Here is a 19379-nt window from a genome sequence, read left to right as displayed (position 1 = left end):
GGAAAAAAGGAATATTGGAGTTATATGAGAAGACATTTTTCCAATAAAAATAATATTCAAGGGTAACATTACACTTTGTAGACCATCTTTCCTGATTTTTTTTCCCCGTGTCAGGAGCGACTTCAGAAACTGCAAGTCGCTTCTGGTGTGAGAGAATTGGCTGTCTGCAAGGACGTTGCCCAGGGGACGCCCAGATGTTTTGATGTTTTTATCATCCTTGTGGGAGGCTTCTCTCATGTCCCCGTATGGAGCTGGAGCTGATAGAGGGAGCTCATCTGCGCTCTCTCCGGGCGGGATTCAAACCTGGCAGCTTGCAGATCAGCAACCCAACCTTCAAGTCACAAGGCTTTAATCCACTACTCCACCGGAGGCTCCACATCTTTCCTGATAGCTATATTACAATCAAAGAACAAGCAGAATATTTGGTGTTGATTGTAGAATTGTTTTTCAGTAACAAATGTTGCTATTTACTTTGAAAAAAGTACAGAATAAACCAGGATGGGCAATTGTGTGGGTGCCATTCTGAGCACATTAGAAATGACATGGAGGTCATGTATGTTTGTCATTTTTGGCTTTTTTTTTTTCTTTCAGGAGGGGGCTAGGGGAGGGAAATGAAACCACAACATTTGCAGACAAAACAAATTCCTGAAAAACAGTCAGGATTTTTTTTAAACTGGGGGGCTTTGAGTTGACATCTGTGAAGCTTCTAAAGGCTATACTTTTCCAACCCGGCCATAAATGGGCATGATCTATATTTCCAAACTATAGAGACTGCGAAATAATCAAAATTAGATGCCTTGTTCAATAAGGAGGACTCTAGTCTTCTCAGGAAAGACTATGAGAATAATAGCCAATGAACTGACAATACTGTACATGCAATAGATTGTAAAGGTATTTTCCAAATATTTTCTAGTGGCTATTTGTTAAACACCAAGCTTTCCAAAACTCGTGGTTTGCAACATTCTTTTTGACTGTTAGAAGTAGAAAAGACAACACAAAAATGCACCAAATGGTGACCAAAAATAGAGTAGTCTGATGAAGGAGGCAGCTTCACCAACCTGGTGTATTTCTTTGTTGTCTTCACTTCTACAACAGCCAGTATGCAAACTGAACAGGATGGCAAAGGAGGATTAGAGCATTGTGTCTCCCCAACATACTCAATTCTTATGAGCTTCTTTGCAGGCAATACCAAAAACATATTGAATTAGTAGAGAAACAAACTGCCCTATTTCTTTTTTAAAAGCTTTTTTAAAAAAGCGAATGACTTTGAGTTGTTCCTCCTTTGCAAGCCTCCTTACCTGCTTGTGCCTCAGAAAGATACAGAATAGAGTGGAAAGTTATGAGAAGAGGATACATAAAGCAACCCAGGTTAAAGAGAAATAGAACTTACAATGCAATGCTTATAATATACCAAGATTTGGATTTTTCTGCTCTGTTACTAATGTGTCACTAGGGCCCCATCTACACTAACCATTTAACCCACAATACTGGATATCCTGATCATAGAAATTGGCTGGTTTTAAATGACACTTGTATTTCAACTGTTTTTAGAGGGCAAAATAGTTTTTAAACTTGTTTACGAATGTTTATACTATTGTGTTATTCTGTTGTATTAAGTGATATGTGATTATTGTCTGTGTTATTTTATTTATTATATTAGTTTGTTCTTGTAAGCCACCCTAAGTCCCTTTGTGGAGAGGGGGCGGGATACAAATAAAGATTATTTATTTATTTATTTATTTGCATCATTTATATTCCGCCCTTCTCACCCCGAAGGGGACTCAGGGCGGATCACATTACACATATTAGGCAAACATTCAATGCCTTTTTAACACAGGACAAAGAGCAGATCGAAGCTAGTTTCAAACTGTGGCAGCCAAATAAATCTCCACAAAAGCGCATGAAATGTGTACCAGTGCATCAGTTTATGTCATCACCACCAGGCCTCAAACTGGCTCCAGAATTTCGTATGTAATTATCTGTACTTTTTTCAATAATGCATTACACTGTCAGTGTAGATCGGGCCCAGGATAGATATATCTTTAGCCACAGATATACACATGCTTTTAAAATAGTACTTGTGCCTGCTTGCACTAACACACAATGTATATAGACATACACCGAAGGTGTGATATATAATAATTAACATATCCTAAGTCTTGATGACAAAGGACAACAGTAAAAGTTTTTTAAAAAAAATATAAATCTTTATTAGAAGTTTCCATATATATGATAAAATAGCATTGGGGAAAATAAAGAATAAAAAGAGAAAAATAGGGGTAAAAGTGAGGGGGCAGATAGAGGGAAGACAGGGATGGAGGAAAAGAAAAAGAAGAAACAAAAATAAAAGATAAAAAAGAAACAAAAAATTAATTAAAATAGGACTTCCAGGTCATCCGGTGGGGTTGGTCTTCTGCTCATACTTTCTCCTTCTTCATCCAATCTTTTTCCTTTTGTGTGTGTGTATATCTAAATGTATGACCTCTTTTTTATTCGTTTTTCCTTTCTCCTTATTTATGTAGTTCTCCACTTGTTGCCAATTTGTTTCTTTTCTTGGTTTTCCCTGTTGTTTAGACATTAAAAAGGTTAATCTGTCCATATTTTTTATTTCTAAAATTTTAGTTAGCCAATCTGTTTTATTAGGAATTTCTTTTTGTCTCCAAAATCTCCCATATATAATTCTAGCTGCCGTTGTTAAATATGTTATTATCTTTTCTTCATTTGAACCTGGGGGGAAGTTTGAAATGCCTAATAGGTATATTTCAGGTGTTTTGTTAAACTTTTTATCCAAAATGATTTGTGTACTCTCATGGATTTTTGTCCAGAATTCTTTTGCTCTTTTACATGTCCACCAAATGTGGAAGTATGAACCCTCTTCCTCTCTACATTTCCAGCATTTTGAGCTCATACTTTTGTTTATTAGTCCTAATCTTTTGGGTGTTATATGCCATCTGTAGAACATCTTCGTCCAGTTTTCCTTTAAGTCATATGAATATGTAAGTTTTAATTTCCTACCCCAGCATGCCTCCCATTCTTCCAATTGTATCGATCTCCCAATATTTCTCGCCCATTTAATCATGCAATCTTTAATTATTTCAGTTTCCGTGTCCCATTTCAGTAGTATTTTATATATTTTCGATATTGTTTTTCTTTCTGTATTAAAGATTCTATCCCATCTATTATTATTTTCCATAAAACCCATAGTTTTGTCTTTTTTAAAGAGTTCCTTAAGTTGGCCATACTGTAGCCATGATATGTTTGGATACTTTATTTTTATCTCTTGTTGTGTTTTTAATATATGCTCTGAATCCTGTTTCTTTATTAGTTCCTCATATTTTGGCCAACTTGACCATCCCAATAGCCTCCTTTGTGATGCTTCTAAGGGTGATAACCATCCTGGGGTTTTATTATACATTCTGGTTTTGTATTTTGACAGGTTTTTATTAATGCTGATCTAATTATATGATTACAAATTTTTTTCTCTAATTTGGTTCTGTCATACCATAGGTATGCATGCCACCCAATCCTCAAGTCAAAACCTTCTAGATTCAATATTTTTCTATTTTTTATTTGTATCCAATCTCTAATCCATAACAGGTTGGTTGCTTCATAATAGAGTTTCAGGTTGGGTAGTGCAAGACCTCCTCTACTCTTCTCATCTGTCAAATTTTTTATTTTAATGCGGGGCTTCTTCCCATTCCATATAAATTTAGTTATGTCTCTGTTCCAATTGATAAAATTTTCTGATTCCTTAAGATTGGGAGACACTGAAACAAGAATAACATCTTTGGAAGTATATTCATTTTGACAGTTGAAATTCTTCCCAATAGTGAAATTTTTAGGTTTCTCCAAGTTTCTAATTTTTTTTATCCCCTTCCATATTTTCTCATAATTATTTTTCAGTAGTTGGATATTTTTTGGTGTGATGTCTATCCCCAGGTATTTGATTTTAGAAGTTATCTGTATACCTAATTGCTCTATTATGCTGTCTTGTTTTTTCTTTTGTATATTTTTCGCTAAAGCTTTAGTTTTGTTTATGTTCATTTTGAAGCCAGCCACTTCCCCATATTCTTTAATGGTCTCAATCCATTTCCCTCCTTTCTTTAACGGTTCCTCTATAAAACAAATCAGATCATCTGCATAGGCTCTTATTTTATAATTGACACCTTGTATCTCTGCACCCTGTAATTCTTTATTTTCTCTAATTTTATTAAGTAATATTTCTAATGACATTATAAATATTAATGGTGATAACGGGCAGCCCTGTCTTGTCCCTTTTTGAATTTTGATTGGTTCTGTTTCTATTCCATTTACTATAATTTTTGCTGTCTGATTTTGATAAATTGCTTCTAATAAATTTTGAAAATAATACCCCATGTCTAATTCTTGAGCTAGAAATTTGAAAAAATTCCAATTCACCCTATCGAATGCCGTCTCAGCGTCTATAGCTAAAAATAATACTTCTCTTTGGCTATTTGTTTCGTAATATTCTATTAAGTCTAAAACTATGCGGATGTTGTCCTTGATGTGTCTGTTAGGAAGAAATCCTACTTGATCCTCTTTTATCCAGTTAACTAGGAAATTTTTTAATCTCTCAGCCAATATATTAGAGAAAATTTTATAATCTATGTTTAGCAAGGAAATGGGCCTATAATTCTTAATCTCTTCTGGGTCCGTATTTTCTTTGTGTATTACCGTAATTGAGGCTTCCTTCCAAGAATCTGGCATTTTTCTTTCATTTCTTATTATATTCATTATGTTTTGGAGATGTGGTATTAATTCATTTTCAAATGTCTTATAGTATATTGCAGATAGTCCATCCGGTCCTGGGGCTTTGGATCCATCTAATTTTTTAATCGCATCTTTTATTTCTTTTCTTGAAATTTCTTTATTTAATACTTCCCTTTCCTCGGTTGTTATTCTTTCTAGTTTTAGTTTCCCCAAGTAGCTTGTAATGTTTTCTTCTGGGATCTTATCCTTCTCGTATAATTTACTATAGAATTTAAAGAATTGATTTGCAATTTCTTTCTCTGTAAAATAATACTTCTCTCCAATTTTTATTCTATTTATATATGTTGATTCCCTTTTTTTCCTCAGTTTCCTTGAAAGCCACCGGCCTGGCTTATTTGCATTTTCAAAGAAATCCTGTTTTATATACTTTAGTTGTTTTGCTCTCTGTTCTAATTCTAAGTGTTCTCTATTTTTTTTGTCTTATTATTAATTCTTGAAGAAGTTTATTATTCTTAGGGTTCTTTTTTAATTTGTTCTCAATTTCCGTTATTTCTTCCAATATCTGTTTTAATTGTTCCTGTTTTTTTCTCTTTTTTTGGGCACTTTGTTGTATAAAATAACCCCTCATAGTGGCCTTACTCGCTTCCCATACTATCATTGGTGATGTTTCCTGATTGTTATTAATCGTAAAATATTCTGCTATTAACTTCTTATTTTGCTCAATATCCTCTTTCTTTTTTAGGAGATTTCCGTCTAATCTCCATTTCCATTTCCCCCTTTTTTGGTTTAATATCAATTCTATCGGGCTGTGGTCTGTATCTATCATAGGTAAAATCTTTGTTTTCGTTACTTTAGGGCTTAGTGATCTTGATATCCAAAACATGTCGATTTGGGACCAACTTTTATGTCTTGCTGAGAAAAAAGTATAATCCCTCTCCTTTTCGTGTTGTAACCTCCATATATCTACCAGATTATATTCCTCCTTAAATTTCTTAAATTCTTTAGATAATGTTCCCTTATTTTTCCTTTTTTCCTTGTCTGTTCCTGGGTTTTTGTCTATTTCATTATTTAAGACTCCGTTGAAGTCTCCCATTAGTATTATCCCATCGAATTCCTTATCTGTTAATAATTCTTTAAGTTTTTTCACAAATGTTGTTTTTGACTCATTTGGTGCGTAAATATTACACACTAATATTTTTAAATTTTCTAACTTTATTGCGACCCCTAATATTCTACCCTCGTTATCCTTAAAACTTAATTCAGCGGGAATTTTAGATTTAATGTATGTGACCACCCCTCTTTTTTTCTGCGCATCCAGGGAGTAGAATTCTTGTCCTAATTTTTGTTGTAATAAAAATTTAGCATGGGATTGTTTTATATGTACTTCTTGTAAAGAGATTATATTATAATCCAATTTATTGAGCCTACTAAATATTTTATTCCGCTTCTGGGGTGCGTTCAGTCCGTTTACGTTGTTGCTATACAATTTTAACTTTCTACTCATACTCATTCTTCTTCTTTTTCATTTAGATCCTTCCCTTCCTCCTCTGAGGGGTTGATTGAGTTCTCGTCAGTAACTTCTTCTACCTCTCCCTCTTCTTCTGATTTGTCTTCTCCTATTGGCTGTTCGTTTCTTAGTTGTTTTTTCCCGTCTATTTCCTGTCTTTTTTTGTTGTAATTTTTCCGTCCGGGTTTTCCTCTCATCGTTCTGTCATCCTGATCTGTCTCCTCCTCTTCCTCCATCTCCTTTTTAATCCGTTTGTAAAAATGTTGTGCCTTCTCCTCTGTTGTAATCCAATATTTCTCTCCTTTGTATGTAGTCATCAAACCCTCTGTTTTTTCCCACCGAAATCTAATATTATGTCTTTTCAATTCCTCTACTAGGAAGAAGTATTTTCTTCTTCTGTTTATGGTGTCCAGGGGGAATTCTCTCAGTATTACCACCCTTTTCTCTTTAAATTTGACGTAATTTTCATTATTCAGTTTCAATATTTCATCTCTATAGATTTTCTTTGTGAAATTCACTATTACATCTCATGGTGTCTTGTTTCTTTTTGCGTAGTTTGTGTTGATTCTGTAAACTTTGTCTATTCTGTTTTCTATCTCCTCTATTGGGCATTGGGTAAGGTTGGTCATAATCTCTACTACCACACTTCTTATATTTTCCCTTGATTCTTCGTAGATGTTTCGTAGTCTCAGTTGGTATTCCATTTCTTTCATTTCCATCAGTTCTTGTTTTGTTTCGATTTTATTAGTTTTTCCTTCTAATATTTGTACCTCTCTTTGCAGTTTTTCGTGTGATTTTCTGAGTTCTGCTTTATCGCTTTTTAATTCTTTTAGTTCTTGACTTATACTTCCTATTTCTTGTTTCATTCCTTTCAATTCATTTTTGATTTCTTTCTTAAAGTCTAACATCTGCTCTTGAGCCAGTTTTTGGTAGGCATCTTGCTTCTCTTGCATCCTATGAAGTTCTTTGAGAATCATCTCAGTCATCTCTTTAACTTGCGATTCTTCCGAGAATGATGCTCTTTTCTGCGTGACCCTCAGGTCCTTTATTTCCTTCTCGCTTCTTAATTTATAAGCCATTTTCCTTATAATATCCACAATGTGTACTCTTAGAATTATTTTAGTTCCACTAAGGTCTGCGCGTATCTAAGGCGTAAGGAAACAGTGTAAGGTGACTAATATTTGATATTTGGTATATTATAACGTTGTGGTATTTCCCCGGATACGGGATTTTATTTTTATTTTCCCCCCGTATATCTATATAATATAATATACCTCTGTATGAAGTCTCACAGATTCTACTTTATAAACTATTTACTTAAGCAATAAATGCTGGTGAACAATTGAAGAGATTATAATATGCTGCAATCTACTCGAATTATAGCAGCAGAGCTAAGGGACATTCTGTTCCAGGTTTGCAGAATAAATGAACTATTTGCAGTTTTTATATACTATTTACAGTTTCACTTCTTCCTTCTTTTGTCTTTACTTTTTCTCTTTTTTTATTTTTTTTTTGTTTTCCCCTCCAATTTCCGGAGCTCACCTATATGGAGATGTTTTCCGGCTTCCCTTCTCTTCTCGTGTGTTGCCTTCCTTCTTTTTTCTTCCTGTGTCCTCTCACGTTGCTTTCCCCCCCTTCCTCTTCTCCTCTCTGTTTGGTTTTTTTTTTTCCCCTTGTCTGCGTGTTGGCGCGTCAGTGCCCTCTCTCGCGAGAGTTCTTCCTCTCCCCCTCCAAGGTCTCTCCTCCTCTGGAGCTCGTCCACGCCTCTCCCTCTGTTCGATCCTGCCGATTCACTATTGCCTTAATATCGCCAGCATTTCCAAGGTCAGTCCTTTATAGTCGCCATCTTCAGTCTTAAGAATCCAATGCAACTTTAGTACAATTCTATTAAAACAGATTTTGCTCTAATTATATGTTACATCAGTTCTCTTGCGCCTGGGTTCTTTGGCAAGCAAGTGTTTTATTCCTTTTATTTTATTTTATTTTTCCAGGTCATTAGGTCCCCTGTTGTCTCTCTCCGTCTGAATACTTATATCATTCAATTAGTTCAATTGATAGTAGTATGAATGAATGAAGTACTCTTACCCTCCTACCGAAGTGACCTTCTTTCTTTCTTCCTTTTATACCTCTTCCTTTTTTAAAAATTTCTCTTCTTGTGGTGATGTGGTGGCAATGAGTGTTCCGTCTGCCTGTCCGGCAGTCGGTTTGCTTCCTCCGGAGGTTCGCCGTACCCTATGGGGGTTGTCCCGGACCCTTTTAGGATCCCCCCCTTGATGGAGGGGTTCCTTTATGGGCCATCGGGTTCCCCGTGGGTTGCGCAGTCTCCCCGCTTCAGTCCGCCAGGGGAGAGGGAGCGTCCGCTCTACCCAACCAACGGGAAGGCTGATCCTCTAGCAGAGCTTCAGAGGATCCGTCTCATCGCCATATTCCCACACCGGAAGTCCAACAGTAAAAGTTTTGCAGGAAGCACTTGCCGACTTATTTGGTGAATCTAATTTAAGGTAGATTTTTTAAATTCTTACCATCAGATTTCCTTAGATTAGCTGTACTCTTCATTACTTCGACTAACACATGACGTAGCTCTTCGGTTGGCTGGAAAAAATATATTTTTGTTAGTATTCAATTAGATTAGCTGTACTTGGCATATGCGGGATTTACTTCTGCTTATTTGATTACTATGTTAATATATTATCTATAGTAATCTCTAGATTCTCCAACATGATTCCATGGTGAATTTCCACCACAAAGTTGCACTAGAGGAGAGCTTCATAATCATTTCCACTCGTGAATCCTTTCCACCTGAGAAATCTGTATATGACTCCAGACAGACAAGTATATAAAATAGGTATAAAAATCAAACATTTATACTGATAAATCGTTTGCAAGGCTTCCTAAATAGGTTGAATTTCTTCTTTATGAAGTACAGCTAAAGCATTTTCTGCAGGCTCCATTGCATGTTAACAGATTTGTGGAAATGGGTGATATTCCCAAATCTTTTGCTGTTGCCAAAGTTTTTGTGATCTCACATTGAGCTTAGAGGGCCTCATTTGGGGTCAGGACCCATAGTTTAAGAAGCAGTGCAATAGAGAACCTAGAGCAGTTGTTCTCAACCTTTGGGCCTCCAGGTGTTTTGGACTTCAACTCCTAAAAATCCCAGCCAGCTTACCAGCTGTTAGGAAGTGTGAGAGCTGAAGTCCAAAACACCTGGAGGCACAAAGGTTGGGAACCACTGGACAAGAGATTCTTAGAGAAAACCATATTTTTTCCTGTTTTTGCAGGGGTCTTGTGCCCCAAGCTCCAGTAAACGTGGAAGGTTAACTGTAATTAGCCAGTGTATTGATCAGAGCACTGGATTAGGACCGATGAAGCTCACTCTGAGACAGTCACCATCCCACAAGGTTATTGCAAGGATTAGAGTTGGGGAAACAAATTATGTATATATTGCCTTGAGCTGCTTGAGTAAAAGATAATAAGAATAGTTCCAAGCTTTTGGTTTCTTAAAAAACATTATGGGACGCGACAGATTCCTTTACAGAGGCTGGCCTCATAACTCCAGCTTCAGGAATCTGCCTTTGTTCCCCAAATCATCCCCTTGTTAGAATGTGTTACTGGGCTTCACCTTACTGGGTGATCCCTTAAATATGGACTGGTGGTTGTGTGTATTCTTTAATTTTAATACCCATGGCCTGACTCCCATTCAGACGTGAGAGAGTCAGATAGGTTTATTAAGCACAGTTCAAAATAATATATTTCTTCAAATCTAATGCTCACCTTTTTTGACTAAATTACTTTGCAAAAATTAGGGTGTACATCAGATTTGGTAATCTTAGTGCCAAGTCAAAGCAAAAGGGAAAGCTGCTTCACAGCTGGAATTCTTATCTGAAGGACCGAATCTCTAATTAAATTGCCACAACTTAATGCTATGCAATGTTGGGATTCATAGTTTGATGAGGCATCAGCATTCTTTGAAAGAGAAAGCTCAGGACCTTATAAAACTAAAGCCCACACAACATTGAACCAAGGAAATTAAAGTGGATTCATTCTACAGTATTGATGCATCCCAAGGTTTTCTTTTCCATTGCTGAAAGCTTTGGTATTCTAACATGTTTGTTTTTGAAGAATGAATTGTAAACATACACACCAACTGTAATGGCCAAATTAAAAACACTGCACTTTTTGCTGCTGTTTCAGGGTTTTGAAAATTGAGATGTACAATAGATTCAATGGCACATTAGACTAGAATAAATATGGTAATAGCCTTTAACAACCTATTCTTTAAGCACCCCAAAACGTGTGGATCTCCCCTCTTTCTCAGACCCAAAACCCTTTTGACTTCTGCGTCAATCCCTGTCTGTCAGCAAAAAGCCCTGTCTGTTTGAACTTTACCCTGTCAGTGCCAGTTTAAATCTCTGTCTGGATTTCATAGAGGCAAATCTCTACCTTTCAATATACAGTCGAGTTTCGCTCATACAACCTTCATTTATCCAGCGTTTGGTATTATCCAATGCAGTCTGCATTTTAGTAGTCAATGTTTTCAATACATTGTGATGTTTTGGTGGTAAATTCAGAAATACAGTAATTACTACATAACGTTAGTGTATTGAACTGCTTTTTCTGTCTATCGGTTGTAAAAACTTGATTTTTGATCCTTAATTTGTAAAATCATGTCATTTGATTTAATAGGCTTTTCCTTAATCCCTCCTTATTATCCAACATTTTCACTTATCCAACGTTCTGCCGGCCAGTTTATGTTGAATAAGCGAGCTTCTACTGTATTATCTTCCCCTGATGCCAGATCCACCTAACACCTCCTTCACAGATAGTCTACTTAATAAACCTTGTGATTTTTTTTAAAAAAAATGTTTTTAGAAGCAAAGAAAGGAGAAAAAGAAGTATGCAAGATACGAGCATAAGCTCATTAATATATTGCCCTATTTACAACAAAACACATTTTCTTGAAGCTTGTCTGAAAAAATTCATGTTCCTGAAATCTTCTGACCATTGAACACAGGAACCACCAACTTTACACTTGCAGGATTCAACCATCTTGACCATTAGTTAAATTCCATGTCTTGTAAACTTACAATTTAATATGAACTCTTCGTATTCTCGTCAAAGCAAAATACATTTAGAAGTCCCTACCTGTGCTCCTGCCAGAACTGCATTTTCATAAATGCAAAGGACCTTTTCAGTAGAGTGAAATTGTTCAAGACGCATCTGACACACCCAATACTTTGCAAGCTTTTTTGCATCTGGAATAGTCAGTATGAGTGTTTCCAAAGTGTGATGCACTGTTCCAGGAGAACCCTGAGAAGATATACAAAAGAAATACAACATTAACAAAATGCCCAACTTTGCAAAGTTTATATTTGACATGAATTCTTGACATACATGCTAGTCTACCACAGTGAACACAATTTTTGTGTTGAATGAAAAATTGGACTTACCATAAGAAATTGGACTTACTCCTGGGATGGCAGGAGAAGCAATCCACTACAATTAATATTAGCCTCTGCATGTCACCCAAACTAGAAGTAATGTTCTTTTTTAGTTGAGATGTTAAGCTCCTTTCCTACAATAGCTTTATTATTAAGCCTTAACCACCTAAATTAAAATAAACTCAGATAAATTCTCAGAACACTTTTCACTTAGTCCTTATATTGTTTTAGTTGTTCTTCCCAAGGAGGGCATGAATTGCTTCTCTCACTCTCAGGATGGCATCAAGGCACAATCCACTATGACTGAGACTTACTCAAACTCTCCTTCTGTATGGGAGAATCACTTTCATACTATAGATTGCACAATCCTTCCAAAAGCTAATGTATTGATCTATAGTTAACAAACGTTGATGTCCTCTTATTAATCCGCCAATAAGGGAAACATGCTTTCTTTAGTATTTGTGCCTGTTTAAATCTTTTAAATCCCCCTCTCTAATGGGCAGGAAATTTTTCCTTAAGTCCTCTTTACCCTCAGAGACATGTGGGCTGCTAGCCACCTAAGACAGAGATAAAATTAATAATAACTCTGTTTTAACCAGCCACTCACCATCTCAATTAAGGACAAACATTCTGCAAGTGTCTTATTGGCTTTGTCAGTGATGAGTCCTTGCTCATCTTCTTCGGCTATGGCAGCCCAAAAGGACTTAGTTGGCTCTTTTACCATTTGCTCAGCTGTTTCTGTTTCAGGCTGAGTATCTGCAGATATTGAAGCAGATGGTTTCTTGATCCCTTTCAGCATCCGCCACTCAGCCAGCTGAGTTCTGGAAGGATCATATGAATATAGTTATCAACACTTTTCATTGCTCCTCAATAACAAGATAGTACGTAACAGAGACCACAGACAGACACACACCAACAGTGAATAAATGCACAGCCATGGGTTAAGAGCAAGCAGGCACTCAAAAACACTTTGTCTCCTCTTTTAATTAATTTATTATTTATTGCATTTCGATACTGTTTTTCTCACCCCTGGGGGGACTCAAAGCGGTGTACAACATAATAAATGGCAAAAATTCAATGCCAAACATATACCTAAAAGCAATACATAACATATTTAAATCAATAAATATAATTATGAATTAAAACCATTTAAAACTAAACAAAAACACATCAAACATGGACATAAAACATATTAGACATTTTAGATATTGCACCAATCCTGTCATTAAGGTGCTTGTTTCAACAGCAGAAATAACTATGGTGTTTCTCTCCTCCATTAAGAATTAGAAATAAAAATAAAGTGAGGGAATTCATTTCAAAATATGGACTGTCCCTGAGTTACAGGCATCCAACTTACATGTGACTTCTAGTTACAAAAAGGGGTGAGGCAACAGAAAGGGAAAGAAAATCTACCTCTAGGAAGGGAAATTCACTCCTGGAAAAGATGTCTCCACTGAAGGTTCATCACCAACCCTTGTTTCTACAATAAGCCATCTTTTTCAAAATCCAATTGTCACAGGGACCAAAAGTGAGGTAAAATCTTCTAAACAGACAGCTAAACAAATGTTACAGAGGTGTTAACACTCCCCCCCCCCTATGCTTTCCAAAAATAAAACAAAAAATTGGCTGGACTTACTCATAGACAATGTACTTGTTTTGGCACTTACACTCAAGTTCAACTTAAGCCCAAACCAAGATAACATATCCTGCCTGTAACCGGGGGACTGCTTATATGTACAATGATGGTTGGCAAAAATACCACTGCAGACATAATGAATCATGATGCCTCAAGAATGTGAATGTGTATTATTGATTTTAACTGTTTATTTTATTATGTTTTATCCTTATTACTGATGTATTTGGATTGGATTGTTTACATGATTTTAATATGTTGTCAGCCACTTTGTGTCCCATGAGGGAAAAATGTGGGATATAAATATTTCTTATTATTGCTCCACAGGTTAGATATGGAGCTAGGGTGTGCATGAGACTGCAGTGCATTCATAATCTCTGAGCCACAGTTCTGTGGATAACACTATGTTTGTACTAGGCCAGTGTGACGAGAATAGTGGATTCAATAAAAATGACTCTGGAATTAAGAGAACAGGCGCAAAAGGGAACAGCTCGGAAAACTGCCTCAATAAATGCAAATAAAATAAATAACCATTGGTTTTATATGAATAGCAGCTGCTCAAACTCTCATTAGTCTCACCCTGAGCAAACACCCTGAGCAAATTACCTTATAATGCTAAGATTTTAGATTAAACAATTCAAAAGTTGCTTATTTAATTCAAGGCAGTACAGACAAGAAGAGGGGGGAGCTGCATGTGGCATCTGGGCTATAATTTCATATGTCTGATCAACACTGGGCCAATTGACATCTTTTTGAAGCAAAGTGGTTTTGCTTTGTCATACAGTCTTAGTAAGCAAAGCCCATCAAACTGCTCTTAACGCAACTTGCTATTTTATTTACTAGCTTTCAATCTTCTTGCTGTCTAAGTTTTTAACCTCTAAAGAGCTAAAATGTGCTCATTGCAAGGAGTCTTCTGACTACAATCAAACAGTTAATTTCATTATGGAACATTTGAGTTCACATGCATACCAGACACACGACAAAATATGTGTCATGCATATTTTTAATATTTTCGTTACCTTCTCATTTGTGAAGATGTTGCCGGAAGTGTTTCCCTTCTGACAAACGATTTTGAAGTTGACACAGTCCTACGAGCCTGAGAAGCAGGTCCTGCTAAGTTTCCTGTTACAGTTTTAGGTACAGGAGGTTTTTTTGTTGCATGCACAGAACTATTAGCACTGGCTGGAATAGACTTTAACACTGGCTTCCAGTTTCTGACAAAGTTTATTTGGGCTCCTCCTTTATGTGCTGATGTACTTCTGGCAGATTGATTCTCAGGATTCAGAATGGCCTTGGGCTGGCTAACAGACACTTTCACAGGAGGCCTGGTCTGAACTGAGGTTACAGCCTCAGCCTTAGAAGCACCTACTGTACTGGTGATTTGGGTGTCCTTAGTACATTTACTATTGCCTGTGGATCCTGTTCTCACCACTGACTTAGGGGGGGCAGCCAGGGAATTCCTGCTCCCCACATTCCTTGGAACATTTCTGAAGGAGTTGATCTTAGACGACACTATCTTACCCCGATATGAGCCAGGCACACGCTTCTCAGAGAGGCATGCACCAGGGTTGGGTGTAGTTGTTTTTAGCTGTGTATCCTTTGTATTTCTTTTGTGTAAAAATGCCTGACTGAGTGAGACACCCTTGATTTTATTTTCAGCAAAGTCAAATACAGAATTAGAAGAAGCTGTATCAATTTGCTTCAGGGCATTGGGAGACCTTAAGCCCTTTGGAGAAGCTGTATTTTCCCCCAGAATACATATTCCAGGAGCATTTTCTTTATCTTCCTGAAAAATTAAATAAAACACAAGATAACATTTTACTCACAGGTTTTCCAACACAATGTCATATATACATTATTGCTATAAACATTTCTCAAATATCATATACACAAAGAGTATCGTGCATTATCCCATCATTTCCGTATATTTTAAAACATTAATTGAAGATTACTATATTATAAATACTGGATATAAATGGCAAGAAACTAAAAAAGCTAGATAACTAGGCAAAATAAGATGTGAGAATTGATTCACATCATATCTATTCTCCTGCATTTCCTTCTCAGCTGGTATACCAAGAGTTCAGCACTTTGAAATTCCATTTGCAACAAAAATTGAAAACACCTATTTATACAAATAATAAAAGAGAAAATATGTGTGTATGTGGCTGGGGTATCCACTTCCACAGACAAGCTCCCAATACTCAGGAGATACCAATGGCCTTCCCTCCAATGACATTGCAGGTTATAGAAAGCGCCATGAACATGCCCAAAAGCCCTGCTAATGTCCTCCACAAATGCCACACTGCCCGCCACCCAACTGAAAGCTTTCATACAATTTCCTTCTAAATTTTGTTTTCCCTCCACCAAACATCCCAGTGTTTCTTACTCTCTCAGTCGGAGTAGAATTTGCATTACCCCACCCATTGCTTTTCCTTAACCCTTTCCTATTCTTTCTATGTCACACAGCAAACAGAGGAATTAATCAGCAACTTAACATGCTAGAGAGGAGAGAATTTGGAGAGAATTCACCATGATTTATAAGTGTTGTATGTACTGGGATGTATAGTTCACCTGCAATCTAAAAGCACTCTGAACTCCACCAATGATTGACCTAGTCCAAACTTGGCACCCAGAACCCCCTTGACCAACAAAATGTACTGGAGGTCTTTAGAGGGATTGATAGGAGTTGTAGTTTACCTACATCCAAAGCGCACTATGAACCCAAACAATGATGGATCTGGACCAAACTTGACATGCATACTTGATATACCCAAATTTAAATACTCGTGGGTTTTGAGGGGAATTGGCCAGGACATTTTGGAGTTGTAGCTACTGGGATTTATAATTCACCAGCAATCAATGAGCACGCTGAACTCCACCAAAGATGGAATTGGACCAAACTTGGCACACAGAGCCCCCTTGGCTAGAAAAAATTAGAGGCCTTTGGGGGAAATTGACCTTAATTTGGGGGAGTTGTAATTCACCTACATCCAGAGAGCACTGTGAACCCAAACACCGACAGATCTGGACCAAACTTGGCACACATACCCGATATGCCGAAGTTTGACTGGGCGGAACTGACCTTCCTTTTCGGGAGTTATAGTTCACCCACAACCAGAGAAACTGTGGTCTTCACCGATAAAAGGTAAAGGTTTCCTCTGACGTTAAGTCCAGTCATGTCTGACTGCAGGTTGGTGCTCATCTCCATTTCTAAGCTGAAGAGCTGGCATTGTCCGTAGACACCTCCAAGGTCATGTGGCCGGCATGACTGCATGGAGCGCCGTTACCTTCCTGCTGGAGCGGTACCTATTGATCTACTCACATTGGCATGTTTTCGAACTGCTAGGTTGGCAGAAGCTAGAGCTAACAGCGGGTGCTCACTTCGCTCCCGGGATTTGAACCTGTGACCTTTCAGTCTGCAAGTTCAGCAGCTCAGTGCTTTAACACACTTCACCACCGGGGCTCCTAGTCAAAACTTGGCACACAGAACCCCAGTGACTAACTCAACCCACTGGATGGGTTTGAGGGGACTGACTCACTATAGTGGGAGTTGTAGTTTACCCTACAGCCAGAGAGCACACTGAACCCTAGTAATTATGCATCTAGAGCAAACTTGCCCAACACAACAAACTTTAAGTACTGATGGTGTATCTCGGGATCAACCTGGCATGATGTCAGTTGTTCTTAATCCACAACCTTATGCATTTTGTACAATTAAAATTTGACTTTTTCAAATAACCCAGGCAACGCCAGGTACACAAGCTAGTTGAAACTAAAGTTAACTGCTAAAAGACATAGTCAGCATAGATTTTTAAACAGTAAGGTGCACATCCATTATAATATTGTGAAAAATCTGAGTTATGCATGAAATTCTTTATACTTCTAAATTTACAAAACAACTTTGAACCTTTAAAGAGTACTTAAAAACAATATTTGCATCTTTTCACCTGCTATTTTCCATAGAACCTTGCATATTTTTCTGGAGAGAAAGATTACATATTAAAATTTCCATAATACTCTTGGTGGCACAGTGTGTTAAAGCGCTGAGCTGCTGAACTTGCGGACTGACTGGACTTAACGTCAGGCTTTTTAACTGGAAACAAGATACTTTGCCTTTAGGGAATAATCAGGATGGGATATCTAATCAATTTTGATCTCAAAATGCAAGTGGATGAATAGCAAACAATACACATGTTATTACTTACCATTTTTGCTTTACAAATAAATCTTATTTGATGCAAAGTTTATTCTGGCTCGCTGTTGAGAAAATGAAAAATACAGAAGAGAGAGCTCAGTTTTGGGTATATTTGCACATCACTGTATTTTATGTAATTATGCATCTCATTTTTGCAAAATACTTTTGAAGCAATTCTGAATAAAAAATGAAAGAGAACAGACAAGCTGTGCTGCTGCAAGATTACTTGCAACAGCAACATTCGCACTTGCTTCAGCCAGTCTTTAAGCTTGAATTTTAAACTCATGCCAGGTATTTTGGTCTCCATCCTGTGCAATTAACGTGTATTTTACAGAAGTGCATTGATTTGCATCTTCTTTGGAACTGAACTTTAGTGTGTGCTTGTAGAGGATTCCCCTAGGCAGGAAACGGCCAGGCTTTGAAACTGCAAAGCTATTAAATGCCAGTCAAGGTGGCCAATTGCAGCATTCACACTTGCCTCAGAGTTCTTTCTCTCTCCCTGGACATTTCACAGATACATAAACCCCATTTGCCTAGTTTTCAACAGACCTCACAACCTGAGGATGCCTGCTATAGATGCGGGGGGGAAAGTCAGCAGAGAATGCTTCTGGTACATGGCCAAACTCACAGCAACCCAGTGATTCCGGCCATGAAAGCCTTCAACAACACATTGTGCTAGTAGAATTTTTATGGTATTTGTGTTTTCAACTGTGTTATGACTTGCCTTGAGCCAAGTGGAGAGGAGAGTAAAAAAATAAAATTATTATTATTGTTATTAAAATAAATCCAAAAGGACCATACATCTGTTTCAGGGCTATAGAAATACTGTGGAATTAATACAATTCAACACCACTTTAACTGCCCTAGTTCAAGGCTATGGAATTCTGGGATTTGTTGTTGGCTGCAAAGGCTTGTTGAGCTGCAATTCTCATGATGCCATTTGCGTTGAGCTGTTGCAATTAAACTATACTAAGACCCTTTCACACAGCTGAATAAAATCCCACATTATCTGCTTTGAACTGGAATATATGGTAGTGTGGACTCAGATAATCCAATTCATAGTAGATATTGTGGGATTTTCTGCTTTGATTTTCTGGTTTATATGGCTGTTTGGGAGCCCTTCCACACAGCCCTAGATCCCAGAATATCAAGACAGAAAATCCCACATTATCTGAGTGTGGACTCAGATAACCCAGTTCAAAGCAGATATTGTAGGATTTTCTGCCTTGATATTCTGGGATATAGGACTGGGTGGAAGGGCATTGAGTGGCAACTGTTAGTATCAAGGATATCTATAGCCTTCTCTTCACTTCAGCCCCTTCCACACAGCTGTATAAAATCCACATTAAACTGGATTATATGGTAGTGTTGACTCGGGTCCTTCCACACAACCATCTAACCCAGGATTTCAAGGGGCACCCTGGGCACTTCCATACAGCCCTATATCTCAGAATATCAAGGCAGAAAATCCCACAATATCTGCTTTGAACTGAGTTATCTGAGTCCATACTGCCATGTATTCCAATTCAAAACAGAAAATGTGGGATTTCATTCAGCTGTGTGGAAGTTGCCTCAGATAACTCAGTTCAAAGCACATCTTGTGCATGATCTGCCTTGATATTCCGGGTCATGTGGCTGTGTGGAAGGGCCCTTCTGTAGTCCCCCTCGCCGCTCTCGCTATATTAATGCATACACATCTATAAGTATACATTTACAAAATAAATATTACCTCCTCCTCCTCCTCCTTCTTTCTCCACTCTCGATGCCTCAGTTCTCACACTAAAGACACTGTCCAACCGACACCAGCTCACTTCGCCGCTCGCTCCGTTTGAATTGAATCTCTCCGCCCGGACACATCCCATTGGCTGGAAG

The 19379-nt window shown here is 37.5% G+C and overlaps 1 protein-coding gene across 1 annotated transcript in view; it reads right to left on the bottom strand.

Moving 5' to 3' along the window:
* The window catches only part of ckap2 (cytoskeleton associated protein 2), a 22126-nt gene extending 2747 nt beyond the window's left edge, over positions 1-19379 (bottom strand). Inside the window, exons 1-6 of the mRNA XM_008115653.3 lie at positions 19237-19379; positions 17518-17569; positions 14329-15095; positions 12284-12497; positions 11381-11545; positions 8761-8830 (exon numbers count right to left, since the gene is read on the bottom strand). Of these exons, the coding sequence (XP_008113860.1) occupies positions 8761-8830; positions 11381-11545; positions 12284-12497; positions 14329-15095; positions 17518-17520 (1219 nt within the window). The 5' untranslated portion in view covers positions 17521-17569; positions 19237-19379. The remainder of the gene's footprint in view (positions 1-8760; positions 8831-11380; positions 11546-12283; positions 12498-14328; positions 15096-17517; positions 17570-19236) is intronic.

This window comes from Anolis carolinensis, chromosome 1, assembly GCF_035594765.1.
Source record: "Anolis carolinensis isolate JA03-04 chromosome 1, rAnoCar3.1.pri, whole genome shotgun sequence".
In the NCBI taxonomy this organism is placed as follows: Eukaryota; Metazoa; Chordata; class Lepidosauria; order Squamata; family Dactyloidae; genus Anolis; species Anolis carolinensis.
Note: the sequence above shows the minus strand (reverse complement) of the source record. Positions and strands in the feature narration are given on the sequence as shown.